This window comes from Anabrus simplex, chromosome 4 (assembly GCF_040414725.1).
Source record: "Anabrus simplex isolate iqAnaSimp1 chromosome 4, ASM4041472v1, whole genome shotgun sequence".
Lineage (NCBI taxonomy): Eukaryota > Metazoa > Arthropoda > Insecta > Orthoptera > Tettigoniidae > Anabrus > Anabrus simplex.
The window spans coordinates 232,679,731-232,700,714 of NC_090268.1; the positions used below are offsets into that span (position 1 = coordinate 232,679,731).

Genomic DNA, 20,984 nt, shown 5'->3' on the forward strand with positions numbered 1-20,984 from the left:
CGAAAATCGAACCCGGGCCTCCGGGGGTGGCAGCTAATCACGCTGACCAGTGCACCGCAGAGGAGGACCTCTGTTGATATTTAATGGATAATATTACAGAACGAAAGATGCAAGGAAAAGAACACGTGAAAGTCCTCGAAACCTTCATTCAACAAAATAGGCTACTGCGTACAGCACAGCTTGCTTAATGAATTGGCTAGGGCCTCGGCAAATACATTCTTAGATCTAGCCTTTTCCCATTCCTTAGCCACCGAAAAGATAAGTTAGTGTAACGTTGAACACAGCTTGCGATTCTTGTAATCGAGGTGTGTTAACACTTCTTTTACCGAGTTAGCTGGCCGTGTGCTTAGGGACCCGCAGCTGTGAGCTTGCATTCGGGAGATGGTGGGTTCGAAACCAACTATCGGCAGCCCTGAAGATGGTTTTCCGTGGTTTCCCATTTTCACACCAGGCAAATGCTTGGGCTGTACCTTAATTAAGGCCACGGTCGCTTCCTTCCAACTCCTAGGCCTTTCCCATCCCATCGTCGCCATATCCTAGAGGGATATAAAATAGTATGCATTAGATTGGTTCGTTTGTTGAATTGTCATTGTCAAAGCCTTCGGGTCACAAGGTCCCAGGTTCGATTCCTGCGTTCGATAAATTCCTCTGATATTCCTATTCATTTAAACTCACTACCAAGCACTACAGAAACTCGCCGAAGTGAATACATCCCTCCCCACAGGGTTGGCGTTAGAACGGACATCCGGCCGCGGAAGCGGAAGAAGAAAAAGAAGAGCAAGATAGAATAGCATGTCTAAAATCTTAATAACTTCAATGAAAACATTAACAAACTGAGAGAGAGAAAAAACAAATAATACCCATTTACCGCATTTTTTAAATGGCGAGTGGCCTCCGGAGAGGCCTGGTGCTCGTCTTCTGACTTGAAGCCTGACAGGCGACCTGCGTGTCTGAGAATGAAATTCTAATGATGAGGACGGTACACACACCCAGCCCCCTAACCATCGGAATTAACAAATGAACCCGGGACCTTAAGAAGCATTTCAAGCATTTAGCCATGGAGGCGGACATTTACAGGAATGAAATTGTTAGACTAATGCAAAATTTGAACCATTATTCTCTTGGTCGCCACTGAGACGAATCTCGCTGTGAAAGAATTTTAGTGACCAAAGGAATTGTAACACTGAAATAAAATGGCGTATGGCTTTGAGTGCCGGGAGTGTCCGAGGAAAAGTTCGGCTCGCCAGATGCAGGTCTTTTGATTTGACTCCCGCAGGCCACCTGCGCGTCGTGATGAGGATGAACTGATGATGAAGACGACACATTCACCCAGCCCCGTGCCAGCGAAATTAACCAATGATGGTTAAAATTCCCGACCCTGCCGGGAATAGAACCCGGGATCCCTGTGACCAAAGGCCAGCACGCTAACCGTTTAGCCATGGAGCCGGACATTGTAAAACTGACTGACAACGAAACAGTGTAACAGGGTTTATCAGGAGTGAGTGGTTATCGACTGTTGTTATGACGATAGCGTGCTTACAAACCAAGCAGTTGTGTGAAAATACAGAGGCTCAAAGTGAAACTCGTACAGTGAACTACTATCAAACTGGCGTATTTAGCGTCTTTAAAAGTAGGAAAGATTACAATATGAAGATAAAGTTGGAATTAAGAGGACAAATTGGGGCAAATATTCATTTATAGGAAGGGGAGTTAGGGATTGGAATAACTTACCAAGGGAGATGTTCAATAAATTTCCAATTTCTTTGAAATCATTTAAGAAAAGGGTAGGAAAACAACAGATAGGAAATCTGTCACCTGGGCGGCTGCCCTAAATGCACATCAGTAGTGACTGATTTTGACTGATTGATTGATTGATTGATTGATTGATTGATTGATTGATTGATTGATTGATTGATTGATTGATTGATTGATTGATTGATTGATTGATTGATTGGTATTTACAATATCTATGTAAATTCAATTATAATCTTACCTGTATACTTCAAATTTTTGCCTCTTCCCTTTCATCTCGGATCATGCATAGCCTACAAAAGTCGAAAGTGGGTTGAATTCAATTTTTGTCAGTCTGTTTGTTTGTCTGTTTGTGTAAACTTCACGAGAAAACAGCTTAACATAATTTCTCTTTCTTTTCTTCTAACTCGCACTAACACATCGAAGGTTTTCGAAGACGAAAGGATGGGAAAGGGCTAGGACTGGGAAGGTAGAGGCCATGGACTTAATAGTAATTTCTTGAAACTTGATATTTAAGTACAGGAATATCTGGGATGTGCACCAAGATGCAAAATGTTTTCTTGTTTGCTACTGACTTTACGTCGCACCGACACAGATAGGTCTTATGGCGACGATGGGATAGGAAAGGCCTAGGAGTTGGAAGGAAGCGGCCGTAGCCTTAACTTAGGTACAGCCCCAGCATTTGCCTGGTGTGAAAATGGGAAACAACGGAAAACCATCTTCAGGGCTGCCGACAGTGGGATTCGAACCCACTATCTCCCGGATGCAAGCTCACAGCGCATAATGTTTTATTAGTAGACATTGGCGCAGCAATATTAGGCGAACCAAAACAGGAAATGTCAAACGTCTCCGTTAATATTAGCTCTATCAAATCAAACTATTGTTGTGCAGTGGTTAGTGTAATTAGCTGCCACCCCGCGAGGCCCAGGTTCAATTCCCGGCTCTGCCACGAAATTTGAAAAGTAGTACGAGGGCTGGAACGGACTCTATTCAGCCTCGGGAGGTCAACTGAGTAGAGGTGAGCTCTATTCCCACCTCAGCCATTCTCGAAGTGGTTTTCCTTAATTTCTCACTTTTCCTCCAGGTAAATGCCAGGATGGTACCTAACTTAAGGCCACGGCCGCTTCCTTCCCTCTTCCTTGCCTGTCCCTTCTAATCATCCCATCCCTCAACAAGGCCCCTGTTCAGCATAGCGGATGAGATCGCCTGGGCGAGGTACTGGTCCTCCTTCCCAGTTTTATCCCCCGACCCAAAGTCTCACGCTCCAGGACACTGCCCTTGAGGCGGTAGAGGTGGGATCCCTCGCTGAGTCCGATGGAAGAACTAACCAAGGAGGGTAAACGGATTAAGAAAGAAAGAAAGACAAACAAGAAAACACACTGTATATAATAAAAGTTCTGTAAAATATAATTTCCGGTCTTTTATGTTCCATGCACCTTAACCTTACGAGGAATAATAACAGAGATATTCGCAATTAATATATTTTTCACGAATATTTCTTCAAAATATCTCCAGAAATGTTACTTCTATGTAAACACTATACATATCAAAATTTAACTACAATTTCCGAGCCGGGCTAAGTGGCTCAGTCGGTTGAGGCGCTGGCCTTCTGTCCCCAATTTGTCAGCTTCGATTCTGGATAAGTCCGGTAGTATTTGAAGGTGCTCAAATATGTTAGCCTCATGTCAGTAGATTTACTGGCACGTAAAGGAACTTCTGCGGGACTAAATTCCGGCACCTCGGCGTCTCCGAAAACCGTAAAAATGTGGTTAGCGCGACGTGAAGCCAAAATAACATTATTTATGACAATTTCCGATTATATCTCATATATATTCGCTGCACTGTTTACGATGACAGAGATAGAGTTGTATTGCTAAATCCATCAACACTGAGCACTGAGCATAAAAATCAGTGCTTAGTTTCGGCCAGAACGCTCCGGAGCGGCGTTTTGGCATTCCCCAGGAAACTTGCTTTCCACAGTGTTTCTTTTTTATGGGGATTGCTCAATCAAAAGTTACTGAAACATGGTCCACACCGGAGATTTAAAATAGTAGGCTTAATCGTCATGGTAACGGAGTAATTCACGGTGCTGGTGATTTTTGTCGTGATCGTTCCGGTAATCAGCTCATACCGGCCAGGAAAATGACGAAGACGACCAGAAGGAAAACGTGAATAATAATAATAATAATAATAATAATAATAATAATAATAGGTCCGCCTCTGTGGTGTAGTGGTTAGCGTGATTAGCTGCCACCCCCGGAGGCCCGGGTTCGATTCCCGGCTCTGCCACGAAATTTGAAAAGTGGTACGAGGGCTGGAGGTCAACTGAGTAGAGGTAGGTTCGATTCCCACCTCAGCCATCCTGGAAGTGGTTTTCCGTGGTTTCCCACTTCTCCTCCAGGCGAATGCCGGGATGGTACCTAACTTAAGGCCACGGCCGCTTCCTTCCCTCTTCCTTGCCTATCCCTTCCAATCTTCCCATCCCTCCACAAGGCCCCTGTTCAGCATAGCAGGTGAGGCCGCCTGGGCGAGGTACTGGTCATACTCCCCAGTTGTATCCCCCGACCAAGAGTCTGAAGCTCCAGGACACTGCCCTTGTGGCGGTAGAGGTCGGATCCCTCGCTCAGTCCGAGGGAAAAACCGAACCTGGAGGGTAAACAGATACAGATGATGATGATGATGATGATAATAATAATAATAATAATAATAATAAAAATAATAATAATAATAATAATAATAGTCGTGAAGTGATGGGGAAATGAAAGACTTAGTTGACCTTGGATACCCTAATACCACCTAGTCAGAAAGAAATACATGTATTGGGCTACAAAACTGAAGAACAATAACATTATACACTGACTGTTGTTAACTGAGGTGTGCTTTGTCTTTTCGGCTACCATTTACCTCCTCTAGATGACATTACTGCTGCAATGTCCGACTCGTTGGCTGAATGGTCAGCGTACTGGCCTTCGGTTCAGAAGGTCCCGGGTTCGATTCCCGGCCGGGCCGGGGATTTTAACCTTCATTGGTTAATTCCAGTGGCCCGGGGGCTGGGTGTTTGTTCTGTCCCCAACATCTCTGCAACTCACACACCACACATAACACTATCCTCCACCACATTAACACGCAGTTACCTACACATGGCAGATGCCACCCACCCTCATCGGAGGGTCTGCCTTACAAGGGCTGCACTCGGCTAGAAATAGCCACACGAAATTTTAAAAAACTGCTGCAATTGTATTAAGATATATTGTAAAGTCTAATCAATAATGGCTAATTTCTAAGGGCCGGGCTGAGTGGCTCAGACGGTTAAGGCGCTGGCCTTCTAGCCCCAACTTGGCAGGTTCGATCCTGGCTCAGTCCGGTGGTGTTTGAAGGTGCTCAAATACGACGGCTTCGTGTCGGTAGATTTACTGGCACGTAAAAGAACTCATGCGGGACTAAATTCCGGCACCTCGGCGTCTCCGAAGACCGTAAAAGTAGTTAGTGGGACGTAAAACAAATAACATTATTATTTATTAATTTCTAAGGGCTTACAACAAAAGGTCTAAGAAAGTGCGTCTTTTACGAACATGCCTAATGTAAAATGCAGTCCAATACAATTGCAGTATCTTAGTCTTTTCCGACCAATCTCCCCCTATTCTTCCGCAACAAGCCGACTATAACCTTTGTGGATGAGGACGTAGCATACTTCCACAGATTTCCCCTGTCTTTCTTGAAAGGCGACTAAAAGAGGTAACACGAGAGACTCTCAACTTAGGAGTGGGGTCTGGCGACCACACGGCCCCTAGGTGGGCCTAATATTGCTTCCACTTACTTGTGCCAGGCTCCTCATTTCGATCTAACCTATCTAAGCTCCATTGCATTCTCTTACAAGGCACAGTGGAGCAGATGACCTGAACACATGACATATATTCAAGTCGACTGATAGGGAATTCCCCGTCAGCAGTGAGGAGAGAAGGCCAAGAGTACATTCCAATCTACGCTCACCTGTCGCGGCACAGGACCCGTTCATGCGTGCGCTGGACATGTCTGCGCTACCAATGTAACTCCAATGTATATGTGCCCTGTTCCTTCTGTTTTGAAGACTTATGGACGAAATTAACGCGGAATGCATTCTTATTGGTAGGAAACTACTTATTAGGGCTGAGATTTCTATGTCCTAAAAACCAATGAAATGCATCACACTGCGACATGACATTCATGTTACACCATATTTCAAAACACTGGAATGGCTACGCATAAATGAACGAAGGAATTATCACCTAATGGCACTTGTTTACCAAGTGCTCTCGACGAACACTCCTACTTACCTCTCTTCTAATTTTCGTTTCCTTTCCTCATTCCATGAAATTAGTACCCGTTCTGGTTCCTTACTTGAAATTCCACTAAGTCGAACGAATTCCTACAATCATTCCTTTTTAGTTACCGCATCGAGACTCTGGAATACACTCCCAATGGACATTCGGCACCTTACTTCCTCTCATAAATTTAAATCTGCCTGCAGAAAGTTTTTCCTGGTAACATAAAACTGAGTTGTGTGAGTCATTGTGTGTATGTTGTGTGAATGGGTTTTCTTCATTTATTATTATTATTATTATTATTATTATTATTAATATTATTATTATTATTATTATTATTATTATTATTATTAATATTGTTATTATTATTATTATTATTATTAGTAGTAGTAGTAGTAGTAATTATCACATTAATTGCTGTACTGATATGTAGGCCTAACTTACCGGTAGTCTTAGAATTATCTGTACCGGGCGAGGTGGCCGTGCACGTAGAGGCGCGCGGCTGTGAGGCTTGCATCCGGGAGATAGTAGGTTCGAATCCCACTATCGGCAGCCCTGAAGATGGTTTTCCGTGGTTTCCCATTTTCACACCAGGCAAATGCTGGGGCTGTACCTTAATTAAGGCCACGGCCGCTTCCTTCCAACTCCTAGGCCTTTCCTATCCCATCGTCGCCATAAGACCTATCTGTGTCGGTGCGACATAAAGTCCCTAGCAAAAAAAAAAAAAGAATTATCTGTCTGTAGTATTATTTCTTTTTAGAATTTCTATGTCTTACTTTTATGTTTACATTTTTAAATTCTGTTTATAGTGGTTAAGTGTAAGAGAGTGCCGTGAGCCCTAACTTCGCCACAAATGTAAGTCAGGAATAAATAAATAAATAAATAAATAAATAAATAAATAAATAAATAAATAAATAAATAAATAAATTGTATGCCCACAGTTTCAAGGCGAGTAATGGATTTTAATATCAAAGAGAAGTTTGCATTACTGGCTTTAAATTGCCAAAATATGACCTAAAACTCTGAAAATATAATTTAAAAATTAAAATAATAAACAATGAACGAAAAATATATTTACTTTCAACAGTCATTTACAGTTACAGTTAGTCTTCATTTTCAGTAGAGTTGTAGTGGTTGGAAACATTTTTAGATGGTCGAACTTGAAGGATTTCCGGTTGTCACCAAGTAGAGCCTCATACTTGGAGAAACTTCCTACATCGCACGACGTGATGGGGACATACTTGAAAACGTCGACCGAGCTCGATAGCTGCAGTCGCTTAAGTGCGGCCAGTATCCAGTAATCGGGAGATAGTGGGTTCAAGCCCCACTGTCGGCAGCCCTGAATATGGTTTTCCGTGGTTTCCCATTTTCACACCAGGAAAATGCTGGGGCTGTACCTTAATTAAGGCCACGGCCGCTTCCTTCCACTTCCTAGGCCTTTCCTATCCCATCGTCGCCATAAGACATATCTGTGTCGGTGCGACGTAAAGCAAAAAAAAAAAAAAAAAACCGTCGAATTGTTAGCGAAAGTTTCTGATTCATTATCGTCTAATGCTGCTTCTTTTCCACAAAGCATGTCAGCAATGTTACACAATGTTGTATATCCACGATTTCCTTCAAGCACACATCGTAATTTTTCCATAACGTAGTCGACTATTCACCCTGTATTCTCGATAACTCACTTTCATTTTACTTAATGCATCACACAATTGTGCTCACAGTTTAAAGCGAATGGATTTTGATATCAAAGGGAAATTTGATTTCATGACGGCTAAGTTTCTTGACATGATAGATGCAAACAACTCTTGTACAGTTTTGATTGAAGAATCACTTCCATCATATTTATTGGAGATCTTCTCAACCGTACTGCAATAGTATAAGGGACAGTCAAATGAAAATCGAACACCCGCCATAACACACATTTCGCGCAAAAGGTGGCAACACTTGTTACGTATCGATACTGCTATCGCTGTGGTAAAAGAACTACATACTATCTGCGCACTTTTTAGCGATAGATTTACACCCTAGTGCTGAAGCGACCGACCTCGGCAATCTTCGAGGTTCGTACTGGCAATCTTTGAAACACAAACTATGAACCGCTTATGCATCGCTGTGCGACGTCTGGCGTACACTTTACGTACTAGTACTGTTATTTACACAGCAAAGCCAAACTATAGAATTCACTCTAGGAATAAGATTCGCATCGAGAAATGTTATATAATGTTATATAATGTGTGTGTGACACAGTTGTTGGCTTAAAATAACAAAGGTTTAGAAAATTCATATCGATCGATCATATTATCGATTCAATTCAGATTTCATTTCCATTCAGTTGGCAGTACTAACGGAATCGGAAGCGCTCCCTCCTTACTACTCAAACCAGTACACAAATCTATCGCTTAAAAATGCGCAGCTAGTAGTAACAACTCAAAGGTGCACTCAGTTGTTAGGTTATGTCTTTGTTGGTGCGCGGACTGGTCTAGTGTGTTCATCCAGCTGTAGAAATGGAGGCAAGCAAAGAAGAACACAGAAGTGTGGTTCGTTTTCTGGTGGCTTAGGGTACTAGAGTATGCGAAACTCATCGACGCATGTCTGCTGTGTATGGCGAAAACACTGCATGTTCCATGACGAGTGTGGTCGAGTGGCATAGGAGATTCCCGAGAAGGGCGCAAGACGATGCACGCCCAGGACAGGCTCATCGAGCCATTACTCCTGATGTGATAGGGCGGATTGATGACCTTATCCGGGAAAACCTACGAATCACGGAGGAAGAACGACATTCGTGGACGGCGGTTTCATTCGTATGAGGAAGTGCAAGAGTGGGATCCGTCAGCGAGCTACCTCTTTCTACAAAACTAGAATTGATCGTCTCGTCCCCCAGTGGGATTAATAATTATATTAAGCTTTTGTAATTACTTTTACCTCCGCTGTGAACAGTGTGACCTTGCCGCAGTGGGGAGGCTTGCGTGTCCCAATGAAGCAGGTAGCCGAGCCGTAGGTGCAACAATATCGGATGGGTATCTGTCGAGAGACCAGACTAACGAAAGGGGGGTAGCAGCCTTTCGGCGCCAGTCTAGATGATTGACTGATATGGTCTTGTAATAATACTTAACATGACTTAGCTGTGTTGATACTGCTACACGGCTCAAAACATCGCGAAACTACAGCCGTAACTAACTCCCGAAGATATGCAGCTCTCTCTGTATGAATGATGATGGCTTCCTCCCGGGTAAAATATTCCGGAGGTAAAATAGTCCCCCATTCGGATCTCCGGGTGAGGATTACACGAGAGGGGGCAATCATCAGGAAGATGGATACCGACATTATGCGAGTTGGAGCGTGGAATGTTAGAAGTTTGAATCGGTGTGGTAGATTAGAGAATCTGAAAAGAGAGACTGATAGACTAAAGTTAGATATAGTTGGTTTAAGTGAAGTACGTTGGTAGGAAGAGTAGGATTTTTGGTCAGGCAACTACAGAGTTATCAACACAAAATCAAACAAGGAAAATGCAGGAGTTGGTTTAATAATGAATAAGAAAACAGGGCAGCGGGTACGTACGCTATTACGACCAGCATAGTGAAAGGATTATTGTTGTCAAGATAGACACCAAGCTAATGCCCTCCACAATAGTACAGGTCTTTATGCCTACTAGTTCAGCGGATGATGAGGAAATCGAAAGAATATATAAAGATATAGTAGATTTAATACAATATGTATAAGGTGACGAGAATCTAATTGTGATGGGAGACTGAAATGCAGTGGTAGGCCAGGGGAGAGAAGGTAATACAGTAGAAGAATTTGGATTGGAACAAAGGAAGGATGACCAGTACCTCACTCAGGCGGCTTCACCTGCTATGCTGAACAGGGACCTTGTGCAGGGATGGGAGGATTGGAAGGGACAGGCAAGGAAGAGTGAAGGAAGCGGCCGTGGCCTTAAGTTAGGTAGCATCCCGGCATTTGCCTGGTGGAGAAGTGGAAAACTACGGAAAACAACTTCGAGGAAGGCTGAGGTGGGTATCGAACTGCTCTCTACTCAGTTGACCTCCCGAGGCTGAATGGACCCCGTTCCAGCCCTCGTACCACTTTTGAAATTTCATTATTATTATTATTATTATTATTATTATTATTATTATTATTATTATTATTATTATTATTATTATTATTCTCTTACAGGCCATGAAGGTCTCTAGTAGAATGGAGGGCAAAGGATTCCATTATTCGTAATCTTGGCTCTAAGAGGGATAGAGTGGGCCGTCTTCACCCCTAGAAATGAATCTCGTGCCCATTTCTGGTGTTGGATGCGTCAGCCCCTTCATTAAATATCTCGTCAAAATATGAGGTCTCGTTCTTTATTTTCTTGACTTCCAAACAGGCCGTTCAGGGTGAACCGAGAACACCTTTAGGCCTAGGTCAGTCTGTGATGAAGTTAAAAGATTTTCACTTACCAGAGTCAGCAGCACGGAGGGCTCCATGTTCCTCAACACATCGGCAATCTGAAACAATTAGAAAATAACCGCTGTCAGATTTTCGCCCAAGAGATTGATAAACCTGGAATATCTAGCACTCTTAAATTCATCGATCAACGGCATCTTAATCACCACGCCATCAATAAAACATGGTTTTGTGCACTTCAGTTCTTTATAGAATTTGTGTTTATATAATTATGAGTAATAACAATGTTAATGGCTTTTACGTCCCATTGACTATATTTTTACAGTTTTTGAAAGCGCAGAGGTGCTAGAATTTTGTCCCACAGGAGTTATTTTACGACCCAGTAAAACTACAGACATGAGGCTGGCGTATTTGAGTACCTTCAAATACCAGAGGTCTCAGCAGGGATCGAACCAGGCAACTTGCAGTTAGAATGCCAGCGTTCTATTGTCTGAGCCACTCAGTCCGACGTTTGTATAACTGATCCGATAATTTGTGTTATTGCAGTGTTCGGATTAACGAAGGAGAGAATTTGCACGAAAATCCTATTCAGTGACAAATTGACTGGCAACATAGAGGATTTTTAAAACATAGCAAGAAAGAGTTCATTTTGAAAAATACTGTGTATGTATGTCCAACCATTGCCCCTTTCCTACTCGTCGGGTATGAAATGAGATGAATCTTCGTAGCGAGCTTTTACGACCGGATGCCCTTCCTGACGTCAACTTCACCGGATGCATTAATAAGCTGATATGAATGACGCGATATATGATAGTAGGGTAAAAACCGGTACCGAGACATAACCTAGTCGTGTCGAATAGCACCAACGGGTCTGCTCACTGCTTAACATCTCCATCCGACACACGAATCACAAACATCAACAGCGTCATATGCCTTCAGCATTGCGGAGATGTTTGGAATTGACTCTCGGCTTTTGACACGCAATCTAGTGATTAGATATTGTATCCCACCACCTCTCCTACCCTGCCGGCCAACATTCTGATGGCGAACATTTTTTCGACCACCGGGACTAATCACAGTGTATCTGAACATGGCCACCACGCGGGCTTCGAAAACTACTGGGTAATGTTTGTGTATATGTGGGAGGAGGTTTACATTTTTTTTTTCAACACACGTATTCTTTTGTCACTAAAACGTCATTGCAAGCGAAGTGTTGTTCACTTATATCTTCAAGCAACGCGTCACAAAAAGTGCAACGAAGTGCTATAGTCCACAACTACAGCGCAGTCCCTATTGTCATCAAGAATTCTTCTATAGCTCATTCCACGTTAAGAAAACAGTACTGCTGTTATGCACCTTCAAGGAGTGAACACACATCCTCTGAGACATCCATAATTCCTCGTGATTAAGAAATATTTTACTGTACTTTGTAATGTATAATGAAAGATGGATGATAAAAAGGATGAGGTATTTTTACCCAGAGTTATTAAAATAGCTACATAACCTTTCGTTTGTCATACATACATTTGTAGGGACGAAGCACAATGGTGGGAACAGCCATTGCTTCGTTGCCTTCCTTCATTTTCCTTCTTCTGTGTTGCTGTGGTACAAGTCTCGCAGTTGCTCATTCTGTGAGCTCACTTCTGTAGTGAAGTCATCTACGGTATTTATTTGATGCGTGTGTGCTTTTAGGTTTTAAATCAGTGCGTAATTGTCTTGCGTTGAGTGAGAGTTATGCGATAAGCCTACGTGTGTGATTTATTTCTTTAAAATTAATACTGTGATCTTTTGTAGAGTATTTATTTGTTGCGTCTGTTTTCTAGCCTTTATTGCCTGGAGAAATTTATTAAATGCAATTAAATTCATCCCTCACACCTCGAGCCTATAAAAATTATTTGTCTATGTTCTCACCCAATTTGCCTTACCCTTCAATGCTGAAGTTTCTTATATGCCGTAGTTTACCCCCCCCCATCCCCTTTAGTTCATAAAAATAATTTGTAGCTTAGTTTCTTTCGCTTTTTGTATTGAACTTAAATTCTGAATTTCACAATTTTATGTGCCGCCGTTTTCCCGTCATGGTGTTGAGCAGAGCCGTTCGATATGACAACCCTGTTGTCATAAGAGCAATACTGTTTTCTTAACATGGAATGAGCTATAGCAACAATGGTTGCCGCCATCAACAATTCTGCAAGGCCTATTCCATTTTTCACTCCGTCTCCGTCCTGGCCAACTTGATCGGTCTGTGCCATCGCCCTACCGCGCGCACTGCTGTCCATGCACTTCCGGATGGTTGCCGCAGCACGTCTACTCACTAGCTCAGCTTAGCAAAGACAGAATGTTTCTATACATACATAGGCCTATTCCTTTTTTAGAGTTCAAACTTCAAACCACTGTGAATTTACTGAACGCCGCCACAATCCTCAATTTGCAACTAGCTCTGTGATCTCGTTTATTTTAGCACCTGTTATTAAATCATGAACAACTGAGTCTATTCATCGTCACCTCCCTCGTGGGATCTCCCTACTTCTCTTACCCTCCATAACCCACTTCATTATTCTCCTCAATTCGCCTCATATGATCCCATCACCGAAGCCGGTTTTATGAACGCAGCTTCATCCATCGAGTTCATTCCCAACGTAGCCTTCATCTCCTCATTCCGAGTACCCTGCTGCCATTGTTCCTACCTGTTTGTATCAGCAATCATTCTCACTAATTTCATGTCTGTTACCTCTAACTTATGAATAAGATATCTCGTGTTTATCCAACTTAAAGTCGTTCTGGAAACACACAGATGTAGTAAAGTGTTTCGTCCCAGACACAGAATACTGTTGATCACAGCTGCGAGCTCACTGCGTTAGGTTTGATGCACCTTGATTCAGTTTCACTTATGCATGAAAATACTTGAAATGATCCACCTACCGGACATTCATTCCTTTTAGGCTTTATCCCGACCGACATTACTTTAGTCTTGAAACTACCGAGCTCGATAGCGGCAGTCGCTTAAGTGCGGCCAGTATCCAGTATTCGGGAGATAGTAGGTTCGAACCCCACTATCGGCAGCCCTGAAGATGGTTTTCCGTGGTTTCCCATTTTCACACTAGGCAAATGCTGGGGCTGTACCTTAAGTAAGGCCACGGCCGCTTCCTTCCCACTCCTAGCCCTTCCCTGTTCCATCGTCGCCATAAGACCTCTCTGTGTCGGTGGGACGTAGAGCAACTAGCAGTCTTGAAACTGTCACTCGCAGCACCTCTTTTCCACTCCGAGATACTAAATTGTAGGCTTCCAGCGGTCTGTCATTAAGATAACTCGTCGGCGCAGGTCAAACCTTTTCACCCATTAAATCCCTCTCTGCCATTTTATAACTTTCACTAAATTATATATTTGTATTATGAACAACAAAAATGGAAGATTGCCGCCTTATCTAACCCCTGTAACTATTATGAACCAAGAACTCATTCTATTACCAATCATCTGAACCATTAACAGCACCACATCCTCAGTCGAATCTCTCGGCTAAAAAGCGTATCGGTAAACTACGGCAATACGACCTGACCAATGAGAAAGCATTCCTGAAAAGTACGGCTGCTAATGGCCTGTGCCTTTTGATAAAGTGCTGACATCTGGTAGTATTTGTAGTAAATATGACACTTAATAAGCAATTGTTTTCGCGTAAAAATTGATGTTTAAATTGTGTCAACATATGGTCAATACGTTCGTTTGGAAAATATTTGCTATTTGTTTGAATTGCGACAACACGTGATCAGTAAATTAATTTGGAAATGTTTGATAGATTTCCAAGTTCATTGAAATCATTTAAGAAAAGCAGGTAAAATGATTGGCTACAGCACTAAATGCAGATCAATGATCACTGACTTCATGTAATCCTTCATACTTCATCAATTATGCTATAATAAATAAAATAACATCCCTAATCCTCAAGGCTTAAAAAGTCTGACACCTTATACAAAACTATTGGTTACGTAATCAATTGTAAATGTGAACTAATAAAAAAATTCAGATTTCTGAGTAACTTAACCTGAAATCATTCATAGCATCTTAAACGCAGAAAAATCGTATTATGTCGTATTCGAGTTTTAAATATTACATTGATAAATTTAATCCTTTGTTTAGGTTATCAGACAACCTTATATAATGTAGATGGCATAAGTAGGCTGAATTCGATCACAGATGCCCTCACCAGGCGATCAACAAACTAGTCACCATCACCAAAGCGCGAGGATTATGGGAATAAACGTGCGCGCGCGCACACACATACACACACAACACACACGACACACACACACACACACACACACACACACGCACACTGGGAAAATGCGTTGTGATTGGCCAGGTCGTATTATCGTAGTGTTATACCGAGACACTTGTCTCGGCTACACCTTCGCGCTCTAGTTCTAGAAGGTTACGTCTCAAAACTCACGAGTTTCAAAACTCACGGGCTAAAATTAGTTACAAATGTATCAAAACTCACGACTACAAACTGGTAGATAAAGTGAACATTCTATTGAGTCTCAAAATTCACGACTCCGGACAGTAGGTGCTTGCGATGACCGCAGGAGGGATGAGATGCGCGGTGACTCACGGTTCCCTTACGACAGGCAGGGGATTCTGTGGATGTTATTCTGACACCCAGACCCACAGGGGAGAAATAATGGCTGATGAATTAAAGAGAGACCGAGATGTATTATTATTATTATTATTATTATTATTATTATTATTATTATTATTATTATTATTATTATTATTATTATTATTATTATTATTAAAATATTTTGCTGTTGTCTTAAAACTAATATAATGCTTTTTATACCTTTCACATAAATTTATAATAATGACGTGTGGCCTCCGGGGACGTCTGGTTCAGGTCTTCAGAGTTGACGCCGTATAGGTGACCTGCAAGTCTGTGAGAATGAGGCCGTACCTAAGATGAAGTGTAATGCTGAAGACGGCACGAACCCCCAGTCCCCGAGCCATATTAATGAAAGTCTAAACCTCCGACCCGACCGGAAATTGAACCCGACACCCCCTGGACCGCTTTGACCAAAGGCCAGCATGCTAACAATTTATGCATGCAGCCGGACGACATAAAATTAAAGTAGGTATATTTAGCGATGCTAGTGAAAAGAAACTGTCAGTTGGTAGAACTGGGACTTAGTTCCATTATACGGCCAGAAGGTGGCATTTACTTGAATAAGGAATTTTATTTAGAGATACAGTATTAAAGATCAAGACAGTTCATTCACTCATTTAGTTTCAACACTTGGAGATTCATTCGGAGAAAGGCGTATTTCTATTTTTAGTAAGAGTTCATCTATTCGCTTATTTCAATAGATTGTCCACCCGACACACTTAAAACGGAAATAAATTACTCATGACGCATCCGATTATTCTGTGCGATATAACTGTATGATATTTGAAACTCAATCGATTACGGTATTTAAATAATCGGATGGAAGTTATTCGATTTACCCATTCAAGGAATAACCGCCCTACTCGTGAGTTTTGAGACTGGCCCAGGTAGAGAAACCTGTTCTTACTAATCCTCTTCCTGGAATTCGTGAGTTTTGGGACTCGTGAGTTTTGAAAGGACACGGTTCTAGAATATCATAAGATAATAACAAACAACTGACGAGGTCACACGCATAAGCCTTCGCAGACAACGTTTGAGGTATCATCCACTTTAATTGGCTAATGCTATTATCGACAACAATCTCGACCTAAGAAACAATAGTCACCAGTAGTATAATGGGAGAGTTCTGGCGCCTCCTCCGCCGCACGCCTCCGCCCGCCTCCTCCTCCTACGCCGCCGCCGCCCGCGGGAAATTTGAATTTTGGCGGGAAATTTGAATTTTGGCGCGAGATTTGAATTTGTAAACAAAGCCACGTGCTTTTTGACAGCTGTCATCGACAACAACGCATCGCTAACCTCACTGCTGCCATCTTGACGGGCCTAAACCTCACTAGTACCAACTTAACCTAACTAGCGCGAGGTAAACAAAGCCACGTGTTTTTGACAGCCACGTGCTTTTTGACAGACAACAACGCATCGCTAACCTCAGTACTGCCATCTTGACGGGCCTAAACCTCAGTACTGCCAACTTAACCTCACTAGCATGAGGTAAACAAAGCCACGTGTTTTTTGACAGCCACGTGCTTTTTGACAGATTTGTAAACAAAGCCACGTGCTTTTTGACAGACAACAACGCATCGCTAACCTCAGTACTACCATCTTGACGGGCCTAAACCTTAGTGGTACCAACTTAACCTAACTAGCATGAGGTAAACAAAGCCACGTGCTTTTTGACAGCCTTGTAAACAAAGCCACGTGCTTTTTGACAGACAACAACGCATCGCTAACCTCAGTACTGCCATCTTGACGGGCCTAAACCTTAGTGGTACCAACTTAACCTAACTAGCATGAGGTAAACAAAGCCACGTGCTTTTTGACAGCCACGTGCTTTTTTGACAGCCTTGTAAACAAAGCCACGTGCTTTTTGACAGACAACAACGCATCGCTAACCTCAGTACTGCCATCTTGACGGGCCTAAACCTTAGTGGTACCAACTTAACCTAACTAGCATGAGGTAAACAAAGCCACGTGCTTTTTTGACAGCTGTCATCCGCCATCTTTGAGCACTGTGCTGCCCTCTTTATCGTAGTAGATGTAAAATTCGTCACCTGTCATCGGCAGTGCTGCCATCTTGACGGGTCTAAACCTTAGTGGTACCAACTTAACCTAACTAGCGCGAGGTAAACAAAGCCACGTGCTTTTTTGACAGCTGTCATCCGCCATCTTTAATCTATAGAGCACAGTGCTGCCCTCTTTAGCTACTTACCTTTGAAATGTGGTGGCGGATAATTTGAAAAATGCTTTTTGACAGCAGCCATCTTTGTGCACCGTGCTGCCCTCTTTAGCTAGATACCTGTGGTGGCAGGCAATTCCACATGACAGCAGCCATCTTTAATCAAGAGAGCACCGTGCTGCCCTCTATGTGGTGGCGGCAAATTCTACATGCTCTTGTTTGGAAACAAACTCACGCGCTTTTTTGACAGCTGTCATCCGCCATCTTTAATCAACAGAGCACCGTGCTGCCCTCTTTAGCTACTTACCTTTGAAATGTGGTGGCGGCAAATTCCACGTGCTCTTGTTTGGAAACAAAGCCATGTGCTTTCTTGACAGCTGACATCCGCCATCTTTAATCTATAGAGCACTGTGCTGCCCTCTTTATCGTAGTAGATGTAAATTCGTCACAGCTGTCATCCGCAGTGCTGCCATCTTAACGGGCCTAAACCTTAGTGCTACCAACTTAACCTCACTAGCGTGAGATAAACAAATCCACGTGCTTTTTTGACAGCTGTCATCCACCATCTTTAATCCATAGAGCACAGTGGTGCCCTCTTTAGCTACTTACCTTTGAAATGTGGTGGCGGATAATTTGAAAAATGCTTTTTGATAGCAGCCATCTTTGAGCACCGTGCTACCCTCTTTAGCTAGATACCTGTGGTGGCAGGCAATTCCACGTGACAGCAGCCATCTTTAATCATGCGAGCACCGTGCTGCCCTCTATGTGGTGGCGGCAATTTGAAAAATTCTACATGCTCTTGTTTGGAAACAAACTCACGTGCTTTTTTCTGACAGCTGTCATCCGCCATCTTGCATCACAAACCTCAGTGCTGCGCTCTTTAACTAGATACCTTTGAAATGTGGTGGCGGCAAATTCCACGTGCTCTTGTTTAGTAAACAAAGCCACGTGCTTCTTATGACAGCTGTCATCCACCATCTTTAATCAATAGAGCACTGTGCTGCTATCATGCGGGCAATTTCATCACCTGTCATCCGCCATCTTTAATCTACAGAGCACCGTGCTGCTCTCTGTAGTAGCGAGCAATTTGAAAAGTTCTGTTAGCTGTCATCCGCCATCATTAATCAAGAGAGCACCGTGCTGCCATCTATGTGGTGGCGGCAAATTCCACGTGCTCTTGTTTAGTAAACAAACTCACGCGCTTTTTTGCCAGCTGTCATCCGCCATCTTACATCGCAAACCTCAGTGCTACACTCTTTAGTTGAAAATATGGTGGCGGATAATTTTAAGAAAGAAAAATTCTACAGCAGCCCATCTCTCGGCGCTAATTGCACAAGATGGTGGCTATACATGACTCCTTAAAGGTGCTTATGCAAGATGGCTGCTATACATAGACGCCCTTGGGATGCTTGCGCAAGATGGCGGTTATACATAGCTCCTTATGAGGGATGCTTGTGCAAGATGGCGGTTGCTCTTATGAGGCGGCTTAAGGATCCTTAGCTAGAGACGCCCTAAAGATGCTTGCGCAAGATGGCGGATGCAAGATGGCGGCTATACATAGCTCCTTATGAGACAGCCAGTACTCGATACAACATGTGATCAGAACATTGATTGATGTGTTCAGAACACAAAATAAGTAGAATCGAACACTGTACTCGATGTCGTTAACTTCAACATGTGATTAAAACATTGTCTAGTGTGTTCAGAACACTACATAAGTAGAATCGAACGCTGTACAACATGTTAGGGGATACCTTTGTTTAGATTGAAACATAACAAGACTAGAATTGAACACTGCACTCGATGTCGTTACATGTGATCAGAACAATGATTGATGCGTTCAGATCACTAAACAAGTAGAACCGAACACTGTACAACATGTTAGGGGATACCTTTGCTCTAAGAAGATCAGATTGAAACATAACAAGACTAGAATTGAACACTGCACTCGATGTCGTTACATGTGATCAGAACAATGATTGATGTGTTCAGATCACTAAACAAGTAGAATCGAACGCTGTACAACATGTTAGCGGATACCTTTGTTTAGATTGAAACATAACAAGACTAGAATTGAACACTGCACTCGATGTCGTTACATGTGATCAGAACAATGATTGATGTGTTCAGATCACTAAACAAGTAGAACCGAACACTGTACAACATGTTAGGGGATACCTTTGCTCTAAGAAGATCAGATTGAAACATAACAAGACTAGAATTGAACACTGCACTCGATGTCGTTACATGTGATCAGAACATTGATTGATGTGTTCAGATCACTAAACAAGTAGAACCGAACACTGTACAACATGTTAGGGGATACCTTTGTTTAGATTGAAACTAACAAGACTAGAATCGAACACTGCACTCGATGTCGTTACATGTGATCCGATACAACATGTTAGGGGATACCTTTGTTCTAAGAAAATTAGATTGAAACATAGCAAGCCTAGAATCGAACATTGTTTGATGTGTTCAGTACAACTTCAATGATTAACACACACACTGTGCACATATCGCATAGCTATCTCGCCTAGTATGAAAATAAAAAAAACACACTGTGCACATATCGCATAGCTAACACTTCAAATGATTTGCTTAGTACGAAAATAAAAAAATCTATACCGCGTAGCTAACTCGTTCATCGCACTGCTCAGACGCTTAGTAATTGTGAATACACTCATACGAAAATCAAGAAAGCACACTGCGTAGCCAACTCGCTCGGCTCACTCGCTTAGTAATTACAACACTGATACACACACGGATAAGAATGTTCCGAGATACTACATACTTACATGTTTTTTAAGGGAGGGTGAAAGATCATAAATTATATGTACACATGTTGTCTCCTCCAAGTTGTAAGATGAAATAGACGCAGTACTGCGAGTTTCCGCTCTAGCTGGCGAACGGAAGTAGCATGATATCTCAGCAAAAAATAATACGCGTGAGCTTGCAAGTCAGACACAATGATGGATACCGCGATTCAAATCCTGGCAACTTATGCCGTCGGGAAGGGCATCCGGCTAGATCATGTAATGACGATCACGCAGGTCCCTCACCTAGCATTTACGGCTTCTAGTTCGAACCCGCTATCTTCCGAAGTAGCGAGAATGATTGAAGAGTGTTGAGGGTGATTCATTTGTCGGTTTTAGGCGTTAAGCAGACTTCTTCGGTAGGAGTAGGCTATGTCGGGACATCTAGTTATCGATTTAAAAATCCTAGTCAGGAAGGGTACGCGATTCAAATCCTGGCAACTTATACCGTCGGGAAGGGCATCCGGCTAGATCATGCAATGACGATCGCGCAGGCTCCTCGCCTAGCATTTACGGCTTCTAGTTCGAACCCGCTATCTTCCGAAGTAGCGAGAATGATTGAAGAGTGTTGAGGGTGATTCTTTTGTTGGATGGAGGTGTTAAGCTGGCTTCTTCGGTAGGAGTAGGCTATGTCGGGATATCGATTTAAAATCCTAGGCAAGAGGGGCAACCGGTCGTATAAAGCTATGGTGTGAGGCGGGGTGTGCAAAAAAGCTAGCATTAAGTAAGGGCTGTTGATAGGAGGCGTTAAACTATGTGCAGGCTCCTTCACCAGGAGAAGCCTACATGCAGGTACCGTGCAGGTTCTTTCGATAGGAGTAGGCACTGTGTGTGTTTTAACCTCTCCGTACAATCATGATATTTTACGTTAGGAACTTACATAGGCTAAATGCTACACA

At 42.7% G+C, this 20,984-nt stretch overlaps 1 protein-coding gene across 1 annotated transcript in view; it reads right to left on the reverse strand.

Moving 5' to 3' along the window:
- Nucleotides 1–20,984, reverse strand: part of Dip-C (dipeptidase C) — a 1,401,195-nt gene that overhangs the window by 172,252 nt on the left and 1,207,959 nt on the right. The window contains exon 4 of the mRNA XM_068227217.1: nucleotides 10,499–10,546. Within this exon, the coding sequence (XP_068083318.1) occupies nucleotides 10,499–10,546 (48 nt within the window). The remainder of the gene's footprint in view (nucleotides 1–10,498; nucleotides 10,547–20,984) is intronic.